We start from the raw sequence: 27,507 nt of genomic DNA, 5'->3' as shown, positions 1-27,507 counted from the left end.
TTTTGCTGAGTAAAAAAATGAAGAAATTAAGACAACTATTTTAAAACAGAGAAAAAGAAAAATAGGTATTGAGTAGTTTTCTGGGTACTTAAAGCCTTCATTTAATTATTTAATAAACTGAAGCTATAACCTGTTAGCCACTTTGAAACTTTAGCTGATATATGCAGTAGTAAAAATATTTTTACTTAATAATGGTAGATAAAGTTGTATTAATATAGGAAGCTTTTGGTTGTCAGTCTCCTTTTTGCTTCAAATTCTCCTTTAAGGAAATGAAATTTACTAGTACAGTCTAGGATTGTGAACTAAGCTATTTTAAACATTTTCTTCTTCCAACAAAATACAGAATTTTTAATTCTTAAAAATTTAAATTCTTGTTAAAAAATGTACAAAAGTTAAAATACTGTTTTTATTAGTGTAAAATCACACTTTTGATTCTTTTATGATATATCCATGCAGCTTAACATCTATGATGCCACACACAGAAGAAAACGTTAAAGGAATATCTGCTGTTAGTCAGCAATAAATGCAAACTTACAAATGTGATCAAAATGAAAATATCATCTAATACAAAACAAATCCTGAGACGCTATATTATCCTGAATAGGACAAACTTCAGAAACCCTTTGTTAACAGGAAAAACCTCTCTCTATGGCAAAAGAATGAGTAACAAGATAGCTCAAGATAAACTAGAAATCTTAAGGAATTTCCATTTATTCTGTGAATAATTAACGTCCTCAGAAATTTTAAAACATATTACTTGAAAAAACTTGTAGAGGCTGATGAGCATCAGCTTCTAATTGAGAGTTAAGTACATAAATCATGCAAAAAGTGGTGATGTTTGCAAGTGGACAGTACTTACGTTGTTTGTGGTGTCAACACTTTCCCTTTGCTTCTAGGGGACAATTTAAAAAGGCCTGTCTTCACAGTTAATTTGTAAGTTTACATGACTGCTGTGGAATTAAAATCTCACACACAAGCAAGTTTAAGTCACAGGTGAAACTGATCAAATTTTCATAAGGAAAAAAAAATCTGCCCCCCAAGTTGATGTGGAAAAGTCTGAAAGTACCAGGTGACTCTTGAAGACTGTTAATTATGGCAGAGCTTATGGTTAACGAATGCCTTATACCATATAGTTCTTTCAAATCAAAAATTAAATAGGAAACGCATTTTAAAGATTTTTGGATTCTTTATGTTAAGTACTAAACCTAAAGACAAACTGACAGTTTATTTAATTTTGTCTCCTTTTGTAAATATTTCTGAGTCTGTGCTCGAGGTGTAAATGAGAAGCCCGTTCTGTAAATCCAAGCAGTGAGCGGTTCTGGCCACATAAGTATAATGGACCAATGTTACGGATGTACTCCTAACGCTACAGAGCAACAAGGGTGGGCTGTGCCAACAAACACAACATACCCTCCACGAAGTCATCCTGACCCTTTTATTGTTGCAATTAAAAAATAAAAGGTACTTAAATACAGTGGTGAACACATAGGGCGAAACAGAATCATAAAATTTAATGTTGAATTAAGCAGTGAGCTGAACGTTTGGGTCTCCAAATTGGCTTTGAACCCAAAACCACTTAAAAATGGGTATGTTCACAGTTAACGGCAATTGGCTTATAGGTGAGAGAATGGTCGAAGCTGTTCCAGTTGAACTTCCAGGGAAATTCTCTCCTCAAGAACATCCTGAAAAAGATGCAAAGCCAAGTTACGTTTCAACATGTATAAAAATGAAGGCACATCTAACAACAGCTCTGCATTCAGTAAAACAATTTAAATTTGTTAAGAAGAGGAAGGACAACTTCATATTTTAAAAGGATACTTTACTTTAGAAATGTAGTTTCTTTATATGTATGTAATGTTAAAATGTGATCTTAATTAAATCTTTATTTCTTAAGTCAGGGTAATAAAATGTTTTTTGTTTCATTATCAGAAAAGCCAATATTTGCAAATGATAGTTACTGATGCATGAATTTTGCATAACGCCTACCCCCTGTAGTAACCGTAGATGAATCAGTTAACACAGATTCTTTCCCCTGGTGATTACATCTGGTCATAACAACTCCTGAGCCACCTTTTGAGTTTCAGTTTCACAATGAATAAATGTATTTTGTAATCAGAATTTCTAATTACTGTTGATTTTGAGCAGACTTTTCAGATAGCCCACAACTTCGAATTCATCCATTTTCCTTTTTTCTTTTTCTCTATCATACTAATAGCATAGTGTTTTAACCAGGATGACCTCTTCCTATTTGGTACCATACTTCCTATTTTCTGTCCTCAGAGATAATGAGAAAAGTGATTTTTAAAATAACTCCTATATACATGTTGCTATGATTTTCCTTAGTTCTTCAGAAAAACATGCATTAACAAAACTTTCATCTTCGAGGTATGGTATTAGCAAGCTTGTCATGAGTTTTACATTCTTCCTTTACAATGGACCAAATTCATAATCATAGAACAGCTATGAATATCTTCTTTGATCAGAGAGTTATACAAGAATATTATTCCTTTAACATACATTTATCAAATGCCTAACATGTGCGAGGTTTTGGGGACAGAGACAAGATAGTTACAAATCTATCTAGGACAGTCTCAGTTTATCTCTGATGTCCTGGCCTATTAACACATCTCTCTCTTTTCTCTCAAAAGTACCTTGGTTTGGGGACTTCCCTGGTGGTCCAGTGGTTAAGACTCCGTCTTGCAGTGCAGGGGACACCGGTTCGATCCCTGGTTGGGAAACTAAGATCCCACATGCTGCGGGGCAATTAAGCCCGTGTGCCGCAACTAGAGAGCCCACGTGCCACAACTACAGAGCCCATGTGCTCTGGAGCCCACACGCTACAACTAGAGAAGTCTGTGCACCACAAAAAAGCGAAGTACCCGCACGCTGCTACAAAAGATTCCACGTGCCGCAACTAAGACCGACGCAGCCAGAAAAAAAAAAAAAAAAATGTACCTTGGTTTGAACATTATATGGTCACCCTAAACAGAAATGATCATGGTTTACCCTCAACAAGTTCAGTTTTACTAGGACAGAGAGACAAATGTGCCATAGATATGGACAATGTGATAAAGGCTAGATAAGGAATATGAAAAGAATGTTATGGGACTCAATAACTCTGTATTCATTTTACATTTCAATGGACTCTTTCCTCATCTTTGTGGTTTACAACCTTGCTACTCAAAGTGGAGCCAACAGTCCAGCAGCATCTTCATCACCTGGAAGCTTATTAGAAATTGTAGAATTCTCAGGTCCCACTCCATACCTGATATAAATCAAAATTTTCATTTTAACATGACCCCTAATTAAGCGTATATACATTAAGGTTTGAGAACCACTGGTTTATAAGACATGAATGCTTAATAATGTTGATGAGTCATAAATGATTCTGGCTGTTAGCTTTTTTTGTAGGGATTCAAAGAAATCATGGTTAGTAGTAAGTAAGAAAAACAAACTCAGTCCTCTCAAGTACAGATGACAGGAGTACACACTGGCGCTAAGCACCATTTCTATTTAAGGCTTGTCTTTTCTACTTTAGAGATGATCTAAATTGCCCCCATCCCTCATCTTTAGACCTGTTTAAGTCATTTGAATAGAATCTGAGTTGTCTTTGATAAAAGGGTAAATTAGCAATACTCAAATCATTTTAGAATTAGAGTGTAGAGAGCCATACATGTGATACTGGAGGTATCCGAGGTCACAACATTTCTGCTCTTGGGTCTCATTATGAAAGTTAAACATTTTAGGAATATGATGCCTTATATACATGTAGGATAAGGCAATCATACCAGAATTGAGTACAGGAAATTCTTTTTACTATTAAAGGACTCAAAGGCATATAAAACACTTCAGATCTACACTTCTCTTGCTATGTGTAAAGTTTCATACTAGCATAAGAATTGCTGGATCTCCTCCAAGTTCCAGTTCAACACTAAGAGGCTCTGAGTCCATGGAACTTCCCAAATAAAGATTCAGAAACTACATTACCTTTAATTGTTGCTGCAATTCACTATTCAATCTGGCCAAAACTGTGTTGGTTTCCTTATTGCGTCTAATTGACGCCTGAATAGCTTTCTTATCTTTTCCAACAGACCTGAGAAGATAAAAAAAATTACCTTCATTTTTTATCTTTAAATTCTCTCCATTCTTCCCTGATCTCTAAACCCAGAACGCAGAGGAAGCATCTTCGCCTTGTTAGCATAGCTCAACCTCACTTGCTCAGTTTTAATGCTCCACCAAAAGTATCTAAGCTTCAGAGGCTTAATTATTGTAGTTGTTGTTTTAATGATTATTCTGTACAATCACCTGAGTTTAAGTCAGTCTAGAGCAAGCATCAGCAAACTTTTTCTGTAAATGGTCAGACAGTTAAGTATTTTAAGCTTTGCGGGCCATACCATTTGTGCTGAATGTTCTTCTTTTTTTTGTATCTTTTTTCTCTTCTCTTTTTTACAAAAATGTAAAAGCCCATTCTTAGCTCACGGGCCTTACAAAAACAGGCCATGGGCTGACTTTGGCCCATGAGCCCTTGTCTGCCAATTCCTGGTCTAGAACTACCATAGTTAAAACATCAGTGTTACTGTGCACTGTAATTTTTTTTAAAGGTTAAGATTTTTTAAAAAGTTTTATTATATTTTATTTTTGGCTGCGTTGGGTCTTCGTTGCTGTGCCTGGGCTTTCTCTGCTTGCAGTGAGCGGGGGCCACACTTCGTTGTGGTGCATGGGCTTCTCAGTGCAGTGGCTTCCCCTATTGCGGACCACGGGCTCTACGTACGCAGGCTTCAGTAGTTGTGGCTCGCGGGCTCTAGAGCAAAGGCTCAGTAGTTGTGGCGCACGGGGTTAGTTGCTCCGCGGCATGTGGGATCTTCCCAGACCAGGGATTGAACTCGTGTCCCCCGCGTTGGCAGGCGCATTCTTAACCACTGCGCCAAGACAGAAGTCCCTGTGCACTATAATTTTTAAAGTCTGCTCCAGGATTTGCAATAGAGTGTAAAAGTGGAATTGGAATTGAACTTAATAATAGAAGGGAAAAAAGTGGGAAGAATATTCTACCCGCTCAAAAATGAGAAAACTCTCAAAGAGGAGCAGTGAAAGCCTATGCTCACCTACAGGACTAGTCTGACCATAATTCCTTTCAGTTTGATATTTTTAATTGCTGTGCTTTTTGTTTCTAGTAGTTACATGTGTTTAGGAATGGCTTTGATTACCTAGGAATAGAAGGTTGTGATGCAAGAACAGCAGCTAGGACACCTGTCTTTTGTGTATGTTCATCAACTTCTGGCCTTAATTCATCTTCTGATTTTAATCTCCTTCGAACAGGTTTAGGTGGTGGAGCAAGAGGTGTTGTGCCTTTGCTCTAGGAGACAAGAATTCCATTCATAATGATTATGCTTATATCATCATAATGATAATTATGAATTCCATTCAGAATTTCTTGAAGACATTCACGGTTAGTTAGCACTTTGCCAACATCATATGGTTTTGTTAAGCCATTCATTCTCCAAAAATTAAGAGTCACCTGTCCTACTTTGAAACAATTTATATATTTGTGGCAACAACTGACTTAAATTGCAATGGGAAAGAACGTTCCTAGTGACACTACAATTGTAAATGTACTTACTAGACAAATTTTTTTATAGGGTGACATAATAAGCTCCTTGAGGCCTGAATTCTGTGACTCAAAGCTATCATATTCAGTTTTAACATAAATATGATACACTCGATATATACCTGTTCAACAACTATAAAAGGGAGTCTCCAGAAATATGCATCCATTATCTCCATAGGCTTTCCTACTCAAAAATCCTAAGATATATTATCTTAATGAATAAAACAATTTATAAAGAAGTGGAAAACTAGGCAATTCTTTAAAAATCCATCACTAAGATGCACAATAATTATAATTTTTGAAAATGAGTGGACATTTTATTGGTAACTGTGAATGTGTCCTCAGCAGAATCAAATATGGTATTCTGATATTTACCATAACCTGATTTGACCTGTTAATAAATAAAAACAAGAGTCAAATGCCATCTCTTTGGTTAAGTGCTATTTTTAATTTATTGCCATTAACTGACAAAAATAAAATTCACTATTAAGAAAATCACAGAACTACTAAATGTAGTAAAAATTAAAGTGTCCAGAAAGTAGAATTTAAGCACTTTCAGAAACACTCACTGTTTTCATGACTACTGGGAATGTCTTAATGATGACAAAAAAAAGTTACCAAAATTTTTTTCTCAAGGGTAAGTGTCCTGATATCTGTAATTTACTTTGAAATGCAAGCAACAGATAAGAAGGATTGATATAGGTAGAGAGAAGGATGGAGATATAAAGCAAGTATATTAACACAAGGAAAAACATATATTTTCTATTTCTTTAATTTTGTATTTATATGAAATGAAGAACATTCACTAAACATATTGTGACAGTCATTTCATGACGTAAGTCACATCTTTATGCTGTACTCCTTAAACTTATACAGTGTTGTGTGTCAATTACATCTCAATAAAACTGGAAGAAAAAGTATAGTAAATACTAATGGTATAATCAAGGTGTGGGTTCACTAATGTACAATGTAAAATGCTTTCAACCTTTCTGTATGTTTAAAATTTTTCATAATAAATTTTTGGGGAAAAAAATCATTCCTAAGACAGTTAAATAAAAAGAGCACAGAGTATAACATTAACCTTAAAGGGTTGATAATTTTTCCCTATTATACTCATAACTGCAATAAGAGAAACTGAATATGACAAATAAGGAAGTTCTACTTTATATGTTTGAAAGACTGTAATAACCACATAAGATTTGAGAACCTGGGGCATGCATTAATACAAATGATAGGCTATCATCTCTATCTCTAGGTGGACTGTGTTCTGAGATGGACTAGGCATATTACAGTTAAAGGCAGTGGAATGAGTTAGATCATCTCGAACTTTATTTCTAAGATTTTCAAATTATCTCATATAACTTTTCATATGCATAAAATGATCAATATTTAAAAAGACTTCTGTATACCACATTGGCGGGAGCGCTAGCAGCTGTCTTTTCTTCAATTTTACTATCTGTTTTGGCAACTCGAAGAGAACTTGCAGGATCAGAAGCTTTTTCAACCTAGAGATGAATATATTATTATCACAAATTATATATAAGTAATATACATATATGAATAAATATACATGTAACAAATCAGAGAGTTAAATGTTTATAAAATATTCATTCTAACAATAAGAAACGTGAGATGAAGATGAGAGGGAATTTGAGAATACCTTATAAAATGATCATTCTCTACTACTAAAGGGCAGAGAGGGGAGGTAATAAATCTCTGAGGGGGTGGGGGGCAGCTGAGGGTGCAGCACTGTCTGGGAAGTTCTTTGGTTGGGGGAGGGGAAGCGTCCATTCCAGGCGAGTAAGTACCAGTACCCTGTACACACCTGCACTCCCCTTAGGCCCACCCTGCTTTCCTGGAGGTGCAGCCCATTTCCCTAGTAGCCCCAGGCCAGGCAGAAAGTTGCAGGATTGAAGAAGTGGCTAGTAGAAAACTTTCCATGGATCAGACCTATAAGAACACTTTGTCTAAATTACACCAGTCAAACAATCAGATTTTTGGATGTGTTAACAGAAGATCAGTATAAACTGAAACAATCAGAATAGACTTCAGAATTCCCCTGTTCCCTCCAACTCCACATTTACACTTAGCGAAGACAGGGATCTCTAGAGAAGTTCTTGCTGCTAGAACGAAAGAGTCTCCCAGAACACTGTCTGCAAAGATTAAATTTCGACATCCTGTAGTCTGTTAAGTCTAACTAATGTGACTTCCTCTCAGACAATCTCCACCAAATCACACAATCAAATGCTTAGCAGTAAGATGCAACCCCCCATAAAGTGACTTAGTCTCATACAAACTGAGTGTAGCTATGGTAACCATAGCCTCTTATTATACAGAAATGTTCACCAAATCACACGAGATGTTTAGCATTAAGGTACAACTCCCAGAACAGTGTTTTAGCCAAGACCAGATGGTTGTGTTTGTGTCTTTTCATGTGACAGCTACCCCTCACCCAGATTTTGATTCTTATTAAGCATTTTATGCAACCAGCAGGTATCTGAGGCCAATAAGAAATTGAGAAGCACTGACCTAGGGAATATAAATCCTCTAAAAGAAGCAGCAGCAGATATTTTACTCGCTGATGTCCCTTCTATTATTTGCTCTTTTAGGGGTTCCTCTGAGCATGATATGAGAAGATTCCCAGCAGAAAATTAGATAAGCCCTTGAAAACTGACCGGCAAGACCTCTGGATGTTTCTCGGTTTCATCATCTTGTTCTTCATTTACATTTGATGCAGCAAATACTTCAAATTGGCTGAAATCTGCAAAATTTGGTTGTTCTGGTATCTGCTGAGGTGAGGTACTAGTGTGAGTTATTAGGCCATCGGCATCCACCGGGCGATGCACGACGGGACCAGCAGCCTATATGAGGGTTTAGGATATAGAGGAACAGACATTTTATTGGTGTTATCAGTGTCAGAGAGTAGCCTTCTTTTTCTCTGAAAATTTATTTATAAGGATGCTGTTTTTACTAGCTGAAAATTCAGGGAGGTGAGGTACAGTAACATTTAGCTCTAAAAAACCTTAAGTGAAATGCTAAGACACTAAAAAAATTAAGATGACAAACCTCCAATAAAAAAGATACTTCTACAAAATTCTTATTGCAAAGAAAGGGCATCACAGGAGAGGGGAAGTTCTGGCCCTAATCTCTGATTCTCCCCATGCATCTATTTTTTTCTTAATTGGGCTACTGCATAATTGTTCATTCTTTAAAAAAGCTATTTTTTTTTAAATGTTTCATTTGCTTCTAAAAAAATTTTTTTTTAATTTTTTTTTTTTTGCGGTACGCGGGCCTCTCACTTTTGTGGCCTCTCCCGTTGCGGAGCACAGGCTCCGGACGCGCAGGCTCAGCGGCCATGGCTCACGGGCCCAGCCGCTCCACAGCATGTGGGATCTTCCCGGACCGGGGCACGAACCCGCATCCCCTGCATCGGCAGGAGGACTCTCAACCACTGCGCCACCAGGGAAGCCCAAAGATTGTTATTTTTAAAGTGTGAAAACCCGTGCTCTAGCTACTCTCTGACACTCCAGTGCACGTTTCTTCAATTTGTCCTCCACTCCTTTGCCAGATCAAATTTTCTAAAGTCTTCAATCGAAAAATAAATTTATTGAGTATCTACTTTTGGCCAAGCACTATGGATAGATATAATAGTGAATAAACAAGTAAGGCCCATCCCCTAATAAAGCCTAGTGCAGGACAAGAGATAAATAAACAAGGGTTTAAAATACCGTGTGAGGAGTTTTATGACAAGGGAAGTAAGTACAGGATGCTACAGGAATAAATCTGAAGTCTCTTTAAAAAGTCCCTTTAAAAATTCTCTACATCCTATAAGAAAAATTCCACCTTCTTAGTATGATATAGGAGATGCTCTGCCCCTTTCCCACCTCTTTAATTTCCTTTCCCATGACTCTAGTTGTACTGAACTCAATGGTTTTTCCTTGAAGAATATGCCAGGCTTACCTTACACCTCTTCTGGTTGTAATGCCCTCTCCCCAAGAAATACCATTTTATCTTTCAAGTCTCTGCTTAAGTCTAACTTACTTCATTTTACTTAGACCTTTTCAATGTGATTCCTGACTTTACCAGCTAGAAAAGCTGTGCCAAAGTATTTTATAAATATGTCTACTGCAGCACTTTTATTATAATTGTTGTTTACAGTTCTGTCTTTTGCACTAGACTGGTTCTTGAGTCAAGAGACCAACTCACTGGGTTTCACAGCTTAACACAGTAAAAGCATTTTTGTTGGCACTTTAGATAAAATAAATACTGGAATATTCAAATTTCAGTGTATTTGATGATTAGGAAACCATATTTTTTACTGCAAATAAGCAACTTCATTATAAGACTCTAACTCAGAAAAATCAACCGAACTCATTCATGTAAAAGGTAGCCAGTCAGTCACATGAAACTAAGCTATATTCCAGAATCTATCTTGGAACGTAACAGTTTTATGCAGATGCAAACAACTTCGACCTGGCAGGGGGGTTGCAGAAGTCATCTAACACTTCCTTCACTGACACAGTAACAAATCCAGGGAGATGCAGGGAGGTTACTCTGAGTCACTGTTAGATCCAGGACATAACATGGACACCTCATATCTCCCAGTCCATTGCTCTTTCCTCTAAACCCTCCTTTGTCAAGACATTATCATTTGGTTCACTTCTGAGCTTCTTTCAAAAAATAAATCATTATTGGAATCCTTATCTTCTAAAATAAGACCTAGCTTCCCTGAATTATTACTATTTTTTTAATAAATGTATTTATTTATTTTTGGCTGCGTTGTGTCTTTGTTGCTACGCTCGGGCTTTCTCTAGTTGCAGTGAGCAGGGGCTACTCTTCATTGTGGTGCGCGGGCTCCTCATTGCGGTGGCTTCTCGTGTTGTGGAGCACAGGCTCTAGGCGCACGGGCTTCAGTAGTTGTGGCGCACGGGCTTAGTTGCTCCGCGGCATGTGGGATCTTCCTGGACCGGGGCTTGAACCTGTGTCCCCTGCATTGGCAGGTGGATTCTTAACCACTGCGTCACCAGGGAAGTCCCCTTCCCTGAATTATTAATAAATGCACATTAAGAATGACAATTATGTAATTCCTGATCTTCAGAATAATTCTAGAATAGAATCAAAGACCTAACAGACAAGTTGACTAAGGGGACTATAATAACTGATGCTTAGTAGTGAATACCTAGGAGAATTACCTGTGAGGGCTGTGGTCTTGGAGGCACTGCAGGAGGTTGGGCAACAACTCCAGCCTGTTGCTGTCCTGTATGAACACACAAGTCTTCTTTTTGTAAATATATAATTACTTTGCTAATAGAACAGACAGGCTGAATGAATGCGATCAAATGATAAAAGATTTCCAATACCAACATATGGTACTGGAAGCCACATATAACTTGTAAAGCTGTCTAGATGTGGTCAGGCCTCATGGCCTCTTCTCAGACCTCATCTCTCTTGCTCTGCTGCATGAGGCACTCTTGTCTTGCTCCTCCCTATTTCCATAACACTATACATTCTTGGTTTTCTTCCCGTATTTCTGATTGCTCTTTAGCTATCAAATATGAAGACTTCCAAATTTTCTCTCATTTAACACTTCAGTCTATTAATTCTACATAAATGATTCTCAAATAATACATCAATCTTCCCTAATCCACAAGTCCAATTGGCCTGTTGATTATTTCTCTTTTTTCTCATCATTCCAAACGCATAATATCAAAAACAGAACATCATCACCCTCCGTCCTAACTTTTCTGTTTCCACCAGCGTGATAACAATACAACCGGTCATATAAAAACTGAAACCTTTGAGTAAGTTATGACTCTTCTTTCTCTTTTGTCATGTAATTTAAGACCTATTAGCTTTACCTCCTTGATATCTCCACATCATTCTTTTAAAATCTCTTGTGGCATCTCTCAGGTTCCCATCGTTATCATTGGAACTCAATTTAGGTAGTCATTAAGAAAAAAAAATTCCCTCTCATTTGATACTTTTTCAATTCAAAATTTTTCTTTATATAAGTATCAAAAAATAAGAGAAAATATTGTGTATCTTTAGCTTAATATATTTAATGTATTTAATATATATTATGGTTCTCTAACCCCTACCTGTGGTGACTGAAAAGGTCCGATTCATATCTAAAGACGACGATCTGGAATGAGAGGGCTGAGGCCTTGGAGGGGGAGGTGGTGGTGCAGTGTTATCAGGCGACATTCCTGAATGAGACCTGCAAAATTCGCCCCGTTACAATTGGTCATGCTACTGACATTGGAGCTTTTCTTTTTTCTTCTTAAGCATTTAAACTCAGCTAAGCAGCAAAGGATCTTACTGGTGAGACATTTTCTCCAGAGGACAGACGAGTATTACAACGAACAAACAGTGCTGTTTATGATGTACACTCACAAGTAGTTATTTAATATAGCAAAGAATCTTCTTTATAAAGTATAATTGTACATCCAACAAAATTTCAAAAAATTTAAAAAGAAAGTTAGCTATTAACATGAATTCAAGGTAGACTTCTAACCTAGTGTAATGTTTTTCCATTCATTTAAAGATAATATTAGTCTGAAAAGCTATTTTCAAAAAAGAGAAACTCTACTTTCAGATACGGTTAGCTTTCAACTTGTTTTAAGTTTGGTAAGCTGAGGTAGAATGTGGCTCCACTGTGTGAGATGCCCGTTCTGTGTTACCACAGGCCCTCTCATTTTAGAGGTGATTATTTATCCTCATGCTCAACCCTCTCTCGAGATTCACTTACTGGCCACCAAAGTCTTCTATGTATTCTGAAAAGAGTCTCATGGACTTTAGCAATCTGATCCTCACTAATAGGAATAAAAAGTAGACTAAAATCCAAACTGGCTGAGAACTCTAAGATATATGAAAAGGCAGCCTTTTGACTGTGTGAGCTCTTCAGAGATTCTATATTACCACTCTCTCCATGTATCCTCCGGGAGTGTGGCAAAAGGCTCTTACAATGCGTGAAAAGCGGGGGAGAAAGATGCTTCTGTCCTGTGCACAGTTCTGAGTGGACGGTGAAGCCCTTGTAGACAGAGCCCTTGCTACCCTCACCCTACCCCACACCTTTTTTTGTTTGTGCCTGAGACGTTATATATAATGCAGATCTTCAGGGTGGGTAGGTAGTCCAACACTGGGCTGTGCTTCCAGATGACATTTTAAAACACTGAATTCTTCTGGTACTTGCCCATAAGGCTATGAAAGGAAATCTGCGCATTTCTTACCTAAATAGACTCTCACTGATGAGCTACAAAAAGGACTGTATTCAACCACTACTGCCAAGAAATTATCAGCTCATTTTAAACCTTCCACAGAATACCATGAAGACATAACGGTTCCTTTTGTTTTCCTATTAAAGTTGGAAAGAATCAAAATCATTTCCCTTTTACATAAATCAGTAGGTAACCTAACAGCCTTTAGAGAAGTACAGAACTGAAGAATAGAGAAAAATAACTTATACTTGGTTTTAAATAATTTTAAATATTAAAACGTTAACAAGGTATTTTAATTATGCTTTTTATTGACAGAAACACTAACCTTTGACGAGTTACATTGTTCCCAATCTGTTCTGGATCCGAAGTAAAAGAGTCTGAACTACTGTAACCATCTGCTGATAAATGGGATATATGCTATTTAATAATAATCATTTATATAACTGAATTATTGTTTCAAGTCAGAGATATTCAAAGATTGGCTAACACGTTAACATTTCATCATAGTATTACTAACTGTAAAAAATTAGATATAAATCAAATAAATCATGGACTATTTACACAACACAATACTATGCACAGTGAACAAGTTACAATCTAAAAAAGTTATTATTTAATAACAGAGAAATATTCAAAATAAGTTACATGGAAGGAGGATAGAAAACAGTACATGTATTACAGTTTCATTTCATATAAGAATATAACATGCCCAGAATGAGGATTAAGGTTGACAAGGAATGCTAATCACGGTCACTCGTAGAATAGTGAGATTACAAGTAATTTTCATATTTTTATTATATTTCTACAAGTGTGAATAATTTTTGTAATGAAAAAATTCATTTTTAAAGAATAAATTAGAAATATCTTAAGTAAAAAAGCTAACTTAAAAACTGTTAATGTAAAATTTTTAAAAATTTGACAAGGGAATAAAATGTGCTTAGACAATAATAAAATTTATGAAATTAACCAGAGGGTACCAATTTTTCACCTGAGGTCATATCATTTTCAATTTCCTCAAAGTCTTATGAAGGAGAAGAGAATCCCAGAAGAGACTAAGAGTTGTAAAGCAGTAAAGAAGTTTTAAAATAGAAACTCTAGGGATAATCTGAAGAAACACTACTCATACCTTTCAAGAGTGATAAATTGAAGGGACTGGTTATTTGGTTTAGTTTCATTTCAAAATGTATCCCTTTCCTTTTGCTTGTCAAATCACTGAGAAGTTTACTTAATTGGTACAAGAAGGATGCTAAAATTAACGAATTTCCATTTGGATGTTCTAATAGGCATCTCAAACTTATCATGTCCAAACCTGAACTCCGACTCCCCCACCCCCCACACAAACCTTCTCCTACCACAGACTCTGTCAATTCCCAGTTGCTAAGATCCCTTGAACCACCCATGACCGCCCACCCCCACCCCTTGACATTCAAGCAAATCCTGTGGTCTTTTCCTACCAAAATCTAACCAGAATTTGACCACTTCTCAGCACTTCTACTGCTACCACCCTAGGCCAAGCCATCATCTTCTCTTGCCTGTATTGTTATAACTGTTTCCTAAAATGGTCTTTCCCTGTTTGAACTCTTGCCTTCTTCTGGCCTATTCCCAATACAGCAGCCAGAATAATCCTGCTAAAAAAGGAAGGTCAGATTATGTCACTTCTCCATTCAAAACCCTTCTAAATGGCTTTTCAGTACAAGTCAGTCTTACACTGCTCCCCAGTTACTATTCTCCCACTTGCTACCTCTACCTGCCAAATTTACTAACTAGTTCTATTTCGGGCGTTTGCTTGCTGTTCCCAGTAAATAAGGCATCTTCCCTAAACCAGGGCTTCATATTGGCTGTTCCTTGTGCCTTAAACATCCTTCCTTCAGATATTCACATAGCCCAATTCCTCGTCTCCTTCAAGTTTTAACTCAAATGTCATCTTTTGTAAGGCCTTCTTTGATCACCTTATTTAAAATGTCACTACCTCTCCCCTTTCACAACTTAATTTTTATCCAGGGTGTTAATTATCTCCTAAGATATGAGTCCTTTTTTTCTGTTACCTTCCCTACAGAATGTAAACTCCAAAAGGGCAAAGATTGTTTTGTTTTGTTTTGTTTACTGCTGAATCCCCAGTGTCTAGAACAGAGCCTGGCACATAGTATTCCATTAACATTGGCTGAATGAATGAATATATACACAATCTCTTGTGAGACAGACAGAAAGAAAGGAGCTAGTGGGAAAGAGCCAATGTACAAAATCTGGCTAGTTGAGAGGGATGGCAAACAGGAGGCCTGCCTTGAAGAAGGTTTAGTGGCAATGGGCAACCATTTATTCATACAGAGGTAGGGTGTTTAAAAGGACTGACTATTCTCTGCATTATCCAGTGAAGATAATATTAAATGGTTATATATTTGAATTATTCAGACTCTAAGTCCAGACTTAATAAACCTCAAATGGAAGATGTAATTCTATCTTTCACTTACCTACAGTATTTCCAGAAGCAAATTTCACTGATGAATTTATCTTATTTTCTTCTGAAAGGTCAGATGTTTTCACAAGTAATGGGCTAGTGGGATTAGTATGATCTAGGAGAGAATTAATAGGTAAAAATACAAGATATAGGTATCTGAATTAATAAATTCATAAACCTCAGAGTACAAGACTTTGTTTCAATACTCCAAAGAAGTAGCAAGTAAATCCATGAAATGTAAGACAAAATAATATTTAATAGGACAAACATAAACCTGTTTATACAGAATTTTGTTTTCTGCCACAACAGAAGATACTTTATAATGAAAAAGTCAATCTGCATGTTCATACTTTGTTAATTTTATCCCTGTAGGGCAATTAGTTAAATAAAACACCACACAAATGACTGTAAAATAAGTAATTTATGTTGTTGACTTACATAGAAAACAAATCTATCTGTGAGAGACCCTAACTAAAACATTTAATCTAAAATGAGGAGAAACTTCAAGAGTTAAAGCAAAATATACTATTTCAAAGTCAAGATTCACTTTAACATATACCTCTTCGGTTAAAATTTGAACATACTTTAAATGTAAATTCACAAGAATGATCATAAAAACCCACAGGGTATCAGAAAAGTCACGTTTTCCAAATGTCCTTATTTAAAAACTTTATAAATTAAATTCAGTAATTTGCTTTTAAAACTGTAATATAAATTTTAAAAAATATACAAGCACACACACACAGTACAAATATAATTGCAGAAAAAGTACTATGTTAAAAAAATAAGCAATTAACAAAAGAAACCTGAACTCAGAATGATTACCTGTGTATTTTGGTTTGATGCTAATCTAAAATATAACCTCCTAAACTAAGACACAACCCAGCAACAGCTTCCTTACCACTGCCAGTCCTTTTAAGTTCCATTTCCTGCATGTGGATTTTGCTTGGAGTCATACGAATGGGAACTGGATGAACAATAGCAGTATCCTACAGACAAATGGGAGGAAATACAGAATTTGTATTAAAAATGCCAAGCAGGTACCCTGAAATAACCAAAATTAAAAACACTTCAAAACCCGGTGGACAGAGTTCCTCATTCACACTAAGGCAAGCATGAAAATTAATTTTTTAAATAAAAGTTCCAGAATTATATTTTAAAAAAATCAAGTTTTCTGTGTACGCCTAATAATCTGATTTGTTTTATAAAAAGTACATTTTAACTTTGAGTGATTAAAGATTTGAGAAGAAAACTGATCTTATAAAAATACAATTCAAGACAATATTCAAAGGCAAAGTGTGAAATGATCTGATGAAGTTATACAAATCTGAACCTTTGAGGTTAAAAGGAACTATTTTATGAGAACCCAAAGCCTAAGTAAAAGATTGAATTCATTTTCACTAAACTGCTCAAAAAATTTGACACTTTTCTTTTTCATATATAAAACAAAGTTAATGAGATGCCTGTCATATTGTAACAGTAGGCATGATACCTACATTCTATAGATTAGTTCTACAGAACTGTTTAAAATTCATGCATAAAACTTCCACAAAAGGAACCATTTTTTTAAGAGTTAGGATAAGTAACACTCCTACTGTAACATTAATCCTTTCCTTAAACTTTTTCATGACTATATTACATCTGATAATTCTCAACATAAGGCATGAGCAGCAAGTCTAGTTAGAGGAGTAAAGGAACTGACAGAATAAACTTCTGAAAAGAGTATAAGGCAATGTATGGCAGCCTCTCCAAAAGGGAAGGAAGAGAGAAAGGTGCATCTGGGTAGCCAGGGAGGCCTGGCCCTGGGAGCTGAGACGCGCAGGGGAGGAACTAGAACGGGATCAAGCATTTGGCTTAAGAGCAACAGACCAGCTAAAAAACATGCTTACAGGAGTTCAGCCCCTTCTACTAGGAGTCAGCTCATATTTTGTATGTGCTGCTGCTAAAGACTGAACTTGAGATCCTTAAATTTCAAATAACTAGTAATGAGTTTAAATTTATCATTTAATGTGAAGGATAATGACCTTTCAATTTAAGTTGGACACTGTTTTGGTGACAGTATTAACACCACACCTCTGCAAGTTCTAGCATACCATCTCCTGTCTGACAGGTCTCCTTGGCTTATTTGCATAATCTCTAAATTCAACCCATTTATAACAAATGAATTCTTTACTGCAATTATACAGATAAATCCATTTACAGTAATTTCCTGTCCCTACGCCAGTGAGATTCTGGACAGGGTTATGTACTATTTAATAAACCTGAACTAACATTTCCCCTACAACTCTCAAGTTACAGTTATAAAACATAATAGATGGATAAAAGTTTAGATTTCTCACATAAGAATGAGTCATACTCAGGAAATTATTAACAATACACTCAAGATGTTGTTTGTTATGTTTATGGTTATGAAAAACATGGCTTTAAGAATAACTACTATTTTCTTAACTTACAATTTTAATAGCAGAAATAACTGCTGAGAATCAGATTTTAACATTCTAAGGCAAGATTAAAGGAGAAAGCATGATAGATTCATGCTTATTCCAAACCCAAAGCACACTAAGAAAAAACAAGCAAGGAAAACTTATTAGATGCTTTAACTCATAATATTGATCTAATATATATTCTGTGTATATGTACATAGAGTCATATTTATAAAATTTGTAACAGATATATTAAGTAGCCTTTTCATATATTTCCAGTACAATAAAGGGAAGTCACAATAATGACCCCCCAAAAAGAAAATCATGAATGTTCTATTCATTCTCTAAATAATTTGCATAAGTTTCTGTACGAGCAAATCAATTTCCTATTGCATACTTCAGTCATATAACTAATTGTTGCTATGAGCCTGCAACAGCTTTAATCCAGTGGATCCTGCTACTAGTAGGACAAGGCAATTCCTGGAAGAGCTTTAACACAGATGACCAGGCCCAACCTCAGACTAGTGATCAGAAGCTCGTCTGTGACTGTGACGTGCAGCAGAAGAGCGAGCTTTGACTTTAAGCATTTCAACACCCAGATGAAGAACCATAAATGCCTGTAAGTCTCTGGGTCCTGAGCACAAGATGCCAAAGTACCACTTTCTCTGCTCCAAATTAGCATCCCCATATTTAAAAACAGAGAAAAAAGTAAAGAGACTGATTCGCAAGCTCTGCTCACTTTCTTCTAACTATTCAAATCACCCAAAACCTTTAGGAAACCCATTCCTAAACACTCATGGCACATTTGTATCATATATTTAGGTACTTGATTTTATGCATCTTCGTACTTTATTGAATATTCTATTGTGCTCAAATATCTACATTTTCTACTTGGCTTAAATCTTACTATCCTGTCTGTCTGAAACCAGCCCTGTCTACTTGCTATTCCTGTGTCACTTAGTTCAGGTGCTCATCATCTCACTCTCTTTTTTTTTTTTTTACATCTTTATTGGAGTATAATTGCTTTACAATGGTGTGTTAGTTTCTCCTTTATAACAAAGTGAACCAGCTATACATATACACATATCCCCATATCTCCTCCCTCTTGCGTCTCCCTCCCTCCCACCCTCCCTATCCCACCCCTCTAGGTGGTCACAAAGCACCGAGCTGATCTCCCTGTGCTATGCGGCTGCTTCCCACTAGCTATCTATTTTACGTTTGGTAGTGTATATATGTCCATGCCACTCTCTCACTTCGTCCCAGCTTACCCTTCCCCCTCCCCGTGTCCTCAAGTCCATTCTCTAGTAGGTCTGTGTTTTTATTCCTGTCTTACCCCTAGGTTCTTCATGACTTTTTTTTCCCTTAAATTCCATATATATGTGTTAGCATACGGTATGTGTCTTTCTCTTTCTGACTTACTTCACTCTGTGTGACAGACTCTAGGTCTATCCAACTCATTACAAATAGCTCAATTTCATTTCTTTTTATGGCTGAGTAATATTCCATTGTATATATGTGCCACATCTTCTTTATCCATTCATCCGATGATGGACACTTAGGTTGTTTCCATCTCCGGGCTATTGTAAATAGAGCTGCAATGAACATTGTGGTACATGACTCTTTTTGAATTATGGTTTTCTCAGGGTATATGCCCAGTAGTAGGATTGCTAGGTCGTATGGTAGTTCTATTTGTAGTTTTTTAAGGAACCTCCATACTGTTCTCCATAGTGGCTGTACCAATTCACATTCCCACTGGCAGTGCAAGAGTGTTCCCTTTTCTCCACATCCTCTCCAGCATTTATTGTTTCTAGATTTTTTTGATGATGGCCATTCTGACTGGTGTGAGATGATATCTCATTGTAGTTTTGATTTGCATTTCTCTAATGATTAATGATGTTGAGTATTCTTTCATGTGTTTGTTCACTCTCTCTTGATCCCAGCAGTCCTTCACATTGTTGCCTGAACGATCTTCCCCAGCTACCTCTTTGGCGCCCCCATCTTATCATGGTACTTCTTGTTAGCTCCCAGTTAAGTTCAGATCCTTGGTCTAGGAAACAAAGATCTTCCCAGTCAGGTTTCAGCCACACTCTTCAGCTCCCCATCACTCCCCCATACGTGTCTACCCTACACTCTCACTGCACTGAATTGCTGCTGCTCGTGACCTTCTGCTTGCAATGCCCTTGTCCACTTTTGCCAATTCACGGTTTCATTCAAAACTCATCATACAAACATACCCTCTTTTGTGAAAACTTGCCCAAACACACTGGGCTGAGTTAGCCCACAGTCCTCTGCCCACAGTTTTGTTCACGGCTACATATGATAATTATCAAAGTCAGCATATTACAACCATCAGTTTATAATGATTAAGCTGTGGTCTACTTAAGACTGGACTTGTTTTTTGACATCTTGGTATTCCTAGAGAATAACACAGGCACCTGGAAGGAGGCTCCACCAAACCAACTGAGTTGGCTGGGCATAATCAGTGATCAAATGAACTCCCTTGTCATACCCTGAGTGAGTCAAACATTCTACAGCACTCAAGATCAGAGATAAGTCATGGCAGAGACCAGTGCACTGCACTTCTCGTCAGTCTAGAATTTCCTGGTGGAAACACATTCTACCAGAATAAGCAGTTCAACAAAAGTAATCAGGTTGCTGGAAATGAGATATCAGAAACTCAGTTTCATAACAATTCTGGGAGCCTAATAATTAACCATCTCAGTTTGCATGTGAGGTCACTGCCCTGGGTGATGGCTGTCTCTAAGCACTACAGAGCAGTTTGGAGTCCTTCACAGACAAACTTTATTGAGCAATATCTACTTATCAAAATTTGGCTTTTAAAAATTATTCCATTAAGTGTTTCTGACACTGTAAGGTATGTTAAATTCATATCAGAACTGTAGTGTTCTTTTTCTCCTATGTGAGTCTCTTCTAATCTGAATGGACCTTATTTACTTACTTATAATCCTTATTTATATAAACCTTGCAAAGGATCATTTGGGAATGTGGCCACAGGCTGTGTTCTATAGACTGGTAATATGTCAGGTAAGAATTAAATGAAGGTTAAGAAACTCAGACCCTCACTGAAAGCAGGGCATTGTACTAATTGAAAGTTTACAGTGAGATTATAGTTTGCCAGCGTAAAAGAAAAAAGATGTTTCTAGGTACCAGATTATAAATATTTAAGACTGCCAACTTTATCAAATTTAGAGGCCTAAACTCAAGTTTAAAATGTCAGTTAACCATTTAAAACTTTCTTTCCTAGAGCCTCCTGCCATACTAGAAATAACAAAAGAAAGTATTATGCCATATCATTTAAACACTAGAGCTGGAATTCACAAATTTGGATATTATTTCCAGAAAGTTACAAGAATATCACTGTTATTAAGTCAACTATTTCCCTGCATTTCCTGCCAGTCATGAGTCAATTTAGTTTGCCTCCGAGTTCTAGATTTTTATATTTAATGTTCTTTTCTGGCCTGACAAAGATCATAATACTATGAATTATTACTCTGAATATCTCTTAAGGGTTAGAGAATAAAAGAGTCTCTACTGCTACATCCTTCCCTGTAAAATACTTTTATTAAGTACTTTAAATAAAATTAACTTGACTGTAAGTAGGAGATAAGAATAATATGGAGAAATGAAACTCAGAGCTAAAGTAAAACTTTCTTTTAGCTTATAGCACGTGTCACTTCCCAAGAAACTTTAATTACTGCTGCTAATAAGCAGTAAAAATTGTTAAGTGCTGCCTTTTTATTTCTCTCCTATTTTTCAGAGACTAAAAGCAAAGATTAATGTCCTCAAAGTAGTAAGGAAAGAGAAGGCCAAAGGCTCAGATAATCTACATATTAATTGGCCCCTGAATAATGAATAGATTATAAAATAAACACTTAAAACACTTCCATACATTATGTCTGAATTCAATGTAACAGCATTCTCTGTATTTCAAACAGATATAAATTCTTTAAAATTATAAAACACAGCAAAGAGCCATTAATTTAAAATGTTGAAGATGTACTATTATCTTTAAATGCCACTTGTCCCAAATCCATATTAAATAACAAGACTATTTTAACATTTAATTAATAAATGCTGGTTATCTTTGGTCAGAAACATCTAGAAAGAATGCCTTGTGTCACTTTCTCCAATTCTTTTCACTGAATTCATTTTTAAAAATCCTACCTTTACACTCTTCTTCCCTTCCTACTTACTTCTTTTCTTTTTGAAAGGTACTTATTAGCATGTCCTTCTCTTTATAGGAAAAAATGAAAAATAAAGGAAAAGGCAGGAGTGAACAGTGAGAAGACTGTAACAGCTACAGTATAGAAGTTTTCAAATAACTTGAGGGACGGGTGGGGCATATATGAAGTTCAATCTATGGGACAGAATGTATTGTTTAAATCAGGATGTGAACTTTGTAGCATTTTCAAAGCAACACAGTGAACCACAGGAAGACAAGACAGAGCCTCCTCTGCACAATGGGAATCTTTGACCAACAGCACTATTGTTTTGCTGAACTTGATTCTCTTGTAACAGGACTCAACATACTAATTAAGTCAAAGCTGTACCATCTGGACTGTTAAAATAAAAGATGACACTGCATGTTTACATACATAGCACATGTTACATGATGTGTAAGCATACAAATAAAATAGTATTTACTGTCATTACACTGCAATAAGCAGTATATGTTTAATAAAAGATACACTCAATTAGCAAATGAAAACAAGGTCAACTAAATCAACTGTCACAAAATGCTCCTTTAGACACATGTATCAGATTTTAAAAACATAGATTTCTCTCATTAAAATAACTAGAAAATACAAAGAATGGTAAAAAAAAAAAAAAGTTCTTTCCACCATTAAACACACAAAAATTGAAAAGCCTGCCACCATTTCCCTCTAAGCACTCCACTGAATCATGCATATCAGCTAAAAACCATAATGAATGAAAATTTGGGTTAATAAAATTAATTTCAAACAAGCAAGCTAAGTGATTGACTTACAGGATCAGCTGGTGCAATGTTAGAATCAAATTGGGTCAGAGTTTGTGAGCTTGAAGAGCGTTCACTAAATGTCTCCCACTGCTGAACAGACAGAGGAGAGACAAGTCAGCATGATGAGAAAGATGGAGTAAAAGATCACCGGAGAAGATTTAGCAAAGTAATTCAGAGGTTGCACTGCAAGTTGTGTTTCGTAGGCCTGACAAAATTCCATAAGTTCTATTTTTCCATAAACATTCTACATTATCTATGCTGGGTCATCTTGTAATGTAAAGTGAGCAACTTCACGATCAAATGTACAGTAACAATTTATTGCAATCTCTATGGGAGAGATTCAAAGCCTTACAGAATTCAACTCAAAACACAATAAAGGAACAGAGTCTAAGTGGTATAAATGGTGACAAAAGAAAAATATAAAGGGGTTTGTCTTGACTAGAGAAAGAATAACTTCAAATCCTTCTTTTAAAATCCAAATGTTAATGCACTGATTTGGTGGTACTAATGAATTCTGAGTACCAAAGTTTTGGTCAAAACAAAGCAAGTCAGTGCGACTTGCCAGTGCGACCCCTGAAAGATGATTCTATTATGTATGTGCACATATTCTGTACATATGTATAGATATTTAATAAAATATAATTGAGATAAAATGCAAAGAATTCTGGAATTAATGTAAGTTTGAGCTTATGTCAATCTGTAGCAAGTCAACCCCTGTAATCAGCATTATGAACAGGGCCATGCCAGACCACAAGACAAAACTGCCAATCAGGCACCCACCTCCAACCCCATGCTAGAAAAATCAGAATGCGGCCATAATGAGAGCAAATCAAGCAACTGAGTATGTGTTATATATAGAAGATGTATTTTGATATGAAATACTACTCTTCTACAAGAGGTACACAAATATCATACCTCAAATTAGGTGGAGTGATAAGTGATTATTAATTTTAGTAAATTCCATTTGAAGATCTTAGTAATAAACAGTATAGGATTTTATATCAAAATCATATTAAAATTATCATTAAAATTTGATTCTTAAGAATTACCAGTTATACGCTGAAGAAGGAAAAACATCTGCACATATACAATATATACACATGAATGTTTACACACAGACACACCTACTCCATTAACCAAAATCCTCTTTTTATAATTCAGTATAGAAAAGTATACATTTTTATGCTTCAAAGTTCGACTTACTATTTAAAATAGTAATATTCAATTTGAGAAGACATGTAGAAACTAAATGTTAGCAAATGAACACATTTATAAAAATTATCTACAGATATGGCTAATGCAATCATTCAACAGCTTTCCCTAAAGATTAGTTTTGAAATCATAAAATTAAGATATACTAAGAAATAAGAGATGCATTCAGCGTGTTTCCTGAATAAAGAAAATCCACAGTGATTCACTTTTATCAAGGGACATCACTTCAGGGAAGTGACTTACCAATATTTGTTAATGTAATTAGTTTCTTCAATAATTATTGTTGCATAGGTACAGAAGGAATTTTTAAAATCCTAATTATCTAACTATGGAGAAAAGTTTAGATGCAGAATATTTTTTCCAAAAAGAAGACATCTGTCTACCTATTTGGTGGCATGAGATTTTACTTGATTTTACAAGACTGTATGTAAGCTAGCTGGAGAGCAGAGAAACACTCTTATCTTTGTAACTTTAGTATAATGGTTAAGAGCACAGGCTCTGGAACCAGACGACTGGAATCCTAGTTACGCTGCACACCCTCAGGCAAGTTATCTAACCTCTCTGTGTTCCAGTTGTACCATCTGTAACGTGAGATTAATAATGCCTATGTCACAGGATTGTTATAAGGATGTAAAGAGTTAATATATGTAAAGAGCTTTTTGAACAGAACGGGCACATCAAAAGTGCTCAATATGTGTTACGGATTATTATTAGTGTTATCCCCTACAGTGCCTCATCCATATTTGCAAATGCTGAATAAATATTTGTTGAAAGAATATTAGTGCTTTGAGGTAGAAAATTAAAATATAATTTCCATATCCTAAGTAAATTAAAAAAAATAAATATTATTAAAATGTGTCAAAAATCAATGTTAGTTTTAGTAACATTTTGATTTTCCACACATAGTGCAAAAAACCAATTATGACATTCATGTCCTTATTAGCAAACACCACAAAATGAAACTTGGTAAGAAGATTTAAGAAGGGAAAATGCAGCTGCTTAAATCAGATTTGAAAGGGATTTCCATTGCTAGTCTTTAATGATCACATGTGATTTTTACTTGGAATGAAGATGGGCTTTTGAACTGACATGCTTTAGAAAGAGTTGCTTTTATTTATGAACAGACATCAGTAAAAATAATCTTTTAATCTGATACTGCTTTTTTAAAAAAATGACAGAAATGAATAAAGGCAGCAAAAAACAGTGGTTTCAAGAACACTGAGCCTATTCTCCATAAAGCCTCTCTACTAGCAAATTCTTTCAAGGCTTAAATCTTCCCTCCAGAAAAACACTTATATAAATGGTTTTATATCTGACAGCATGACGGATGTATATTATAATGTCTCAGAAGCAGGTATCTGTGATTATGTCATAAAGCAGCAGCAAAGTACTTTAAACCTGCCAGTTACTTCTCTTGTTTTTCAGTTGTCCAAAATTAACTAGTGTCTCTTAAACCCAGTATTTTTCTGGCTTTAAAAGACACAGAAAGCACAGAAGCTTCAAGCACTATCTAAAAGTGATACAAAAGACTGTAAGGAAAAAAAATATAACTTGTTCACAAAGAAAAGTGCTCTAACAGGCTGAGCAGTGGTTTTCAATTGAAGTTCTACAGAGCATGAAGATTTAACAGAGGGGCCTCAGAGGGTGCTTTGTGGAGGCAGGGCCTCAGGTCCTCTTCCCTTATTCTAATCATAGTGGCCCTACTTTTATTGTTTTGTATAATGGAGTTCCAAAGTAATGGGGGGTGGTTCTCAAATTCTGTTTTCCACGCTGGGCTTGGTCTTATATAACATGGTCTTTAACCACTGCATTTAATAGGGTTAAATCATTCCATTTTGTATTAAATAAAATAAATTACTATGAATAGCCTGGAATGTAGAAAATACTATTTTCATGTGGAAAGCTGGTTTAGTGGCTTCTCATATCACTCCCAATGCCAAGATTCCAAATCTATTATCCCAGGCCTTGCTTACAGGAATGAGAAGGCAGTGTGACACAGCAGGTATGCTAGCTGACTGAACGTCCAAAGGACCTGTGTTCAAATCTCAGCCCTTGTCGCTTACTGGCTGTAAGATATCTTGTCCAAGACATTTACCCTTTCGACTGTTAAGTTCATGCATCTGCCCCATCTAACCCACAGAGATTTAGTAGGAATGAATGGTGGAAACTAAATGATAGTATATACATATGAAAAAGTACTTTGAAAACCTCAGAGTCATATAATGACAAATATCTATCACAGTCACATTTGATATGGTCCCTCAACTATGCATGCATGCTGAAAGAGCTATATGCTGAAATTACCCTGCTCGGAACTTCTTACCTTAAAAAAGTGAATGTTAGTGAGAGAAAAGGGAAGCTTTGCTAACCTCACTGCTCTGATTCAGCTCAGGCCAAGTCTGGTTTAGTGACGGCATAGATGGAGACTTGCTTGGAGGTGCTTCTGCAGGAGAGCCTGAATAACCTACCTCACCTGGCTGATCCCCAACGTCTGCAATTTAAAAAAGAGAAATTCTCTATAAACAATATATTTTAGTTTAGGAATATTTACTCATAAAAACCTAACAGAAGGTTTTCACAAGTAGTAATTTATAATCTGAATTTCCTTTTCTCACGTTCCCAAAACAAACATCTTAACAATCAGACAATCAGGCAATACTTATTCCTGCAACTTACTGTCTACCTGAAACCAGAGTTTTCCATGAAAATAAAATCTAGTTAGAAATAAGTAGAAAAAGAGTGTTGTACATAGCAATGCAATAGGGCACATACTTTGAATCTAGTAGGGATGGATTTGTACCAGTTCCCAAAGTGTATTCCATGGAATATCAATCAGTAAGATATTTTTAAAAATTAGGTTTTCTATTCAAATAAATCTGGGAATACTAAAATTCCCTGTTGGAGTGTCCCCACGCACATTTGTATATCAAAGACTTGTCATGTTTAAATCAGTTTTTCCCAAATATAAACCTTTTTTTATCAGATAAAAATCTCTCAATATTCCCTTGGCATATACTTTGGGAACTGCTGATTTACACTATTCTCTCGAATTTTCTCTACAAGTCTTCCTTGTTACCAAGAAGCAGCATATATTTTCAAGGCAGACAGCAAAAGGAGAGAAAGAGCCCAGGCATGAGCAAAAAGCAAAGTCAATGAGCCCACACGAAACAAACTTTTATCGTTAGGCTCACTAGCATTTATAGACTTAACTGAGAGAGCTACAAATCCATGACAGGATTTCAAAGTGGTTTTTAAAGTATTATGTGATATCATGTTCTACTTTTAATTAGTTAAGGCTTCTCCAAGCTCTCAAATTGTAATTTAAAAACAGAAGGAATTTAATGGTAACTAAATTCTCATTCCAATCTTCCCAAATTTTACATGGCTTTGAATATAATCCCAGTCTGAAAATCACATTGATTGCCAAATTAATGGGGAGTACCTAATCTGTTTAGAACCTGTATCAAAAATATGACTCTAATATCTGTCACTATCTCATTGTTTGACCATGGGCAAGTTGAATAAAATAAATAGCACCTGAGTTTTTCCATCAGAAAGAAAGACATTTGCCATTAAATGTTAGTACTATACTTCAG

At 35.9% G+C, this 27,507-nt stretch overlaps 1 protein-coding gene across 11 annotated transcripts in view; it reads right to left on the bottom strand.

The window, feature by feature from the left end:
* Positions 1-695: 695 nt before the first annotated feature.
* The window catches only part of REPS1 (RALBP1 associated Eps domain containing 1), a 73,482-nt gene continuing 46,670 nt past the window's right edge, over positions 696-27,507 (bottom strand). For 2 of the 11 annotated variants that reach the window (XM_060167406.1, XM_060167410.1), the window contains exons 9-20: positions 26,281-26,402; positions 22,709-22,789; positions 16,179-16,266; positions 15,291-15,392; positions 13,148-13,220; positions 11,704-11,822; positions 10,798-10,880; positions 8,281-8,466; positions 7,015-7,110; positions 5,205-5,353; positions 3,988-4,093; positions 696-1,682 (exon numbers count right to left, since the gene is read on the bottom strand). In XM_060167406.1, coding sequence (XP_060023389.1) covers positions 1,614-1,682; positions 3,988-4,093; positions 5,205-5,353; positions 7,015-7,110; positions 8,281-8,466; positions 10,798-10,880; positions 11,704-11,822; positions 13,148-13,220; positions 15,291-15,392; positions 16,179-16,266; positions 22,709-22,789; positions 26,281-26,402 — 1,274 coding nt within the window. In that variant the 3' untranslated portion in view covers positions 696-1,613. The remainder of the gene's footprint in view (positions 1,683-3,987; positions 4,094-5,204; positions 5,354-7,014; positions 7,111-8,280; positions 8,467-10,797; positions 10,881-11,703; positions 11,823-13,147; positions 13,221-15,290; positions 15,393-16,178; positions 16,267-22,708; positions 22,790-26,280; positions 26,403-27,507) is intronic. The other 9 variants (XM_060167407.1, XM_060167409.1, XM_060167408.1 and 6 more) reach the window with 9 other exon arrangements.

This window comes from Lagenorhynchus albirostris, chromosome 12, assembly GCF_949774975.1.
Source record: "Lagenorhynchus albirostris chromosome 12, mLagAlb1.1, whole genome shotgun sequence".
NCBI lineage: Eukaryota > Metazoa > Chordata > Mammalia > Artiodactyla > Delphinidae > Lagenorhynchus > Lagenorhynchus albirostris.
Note: the sequence above shows the minus strand (reverse complement) of the source record. Positions and strands in the feature narration are given on the sequence as shown.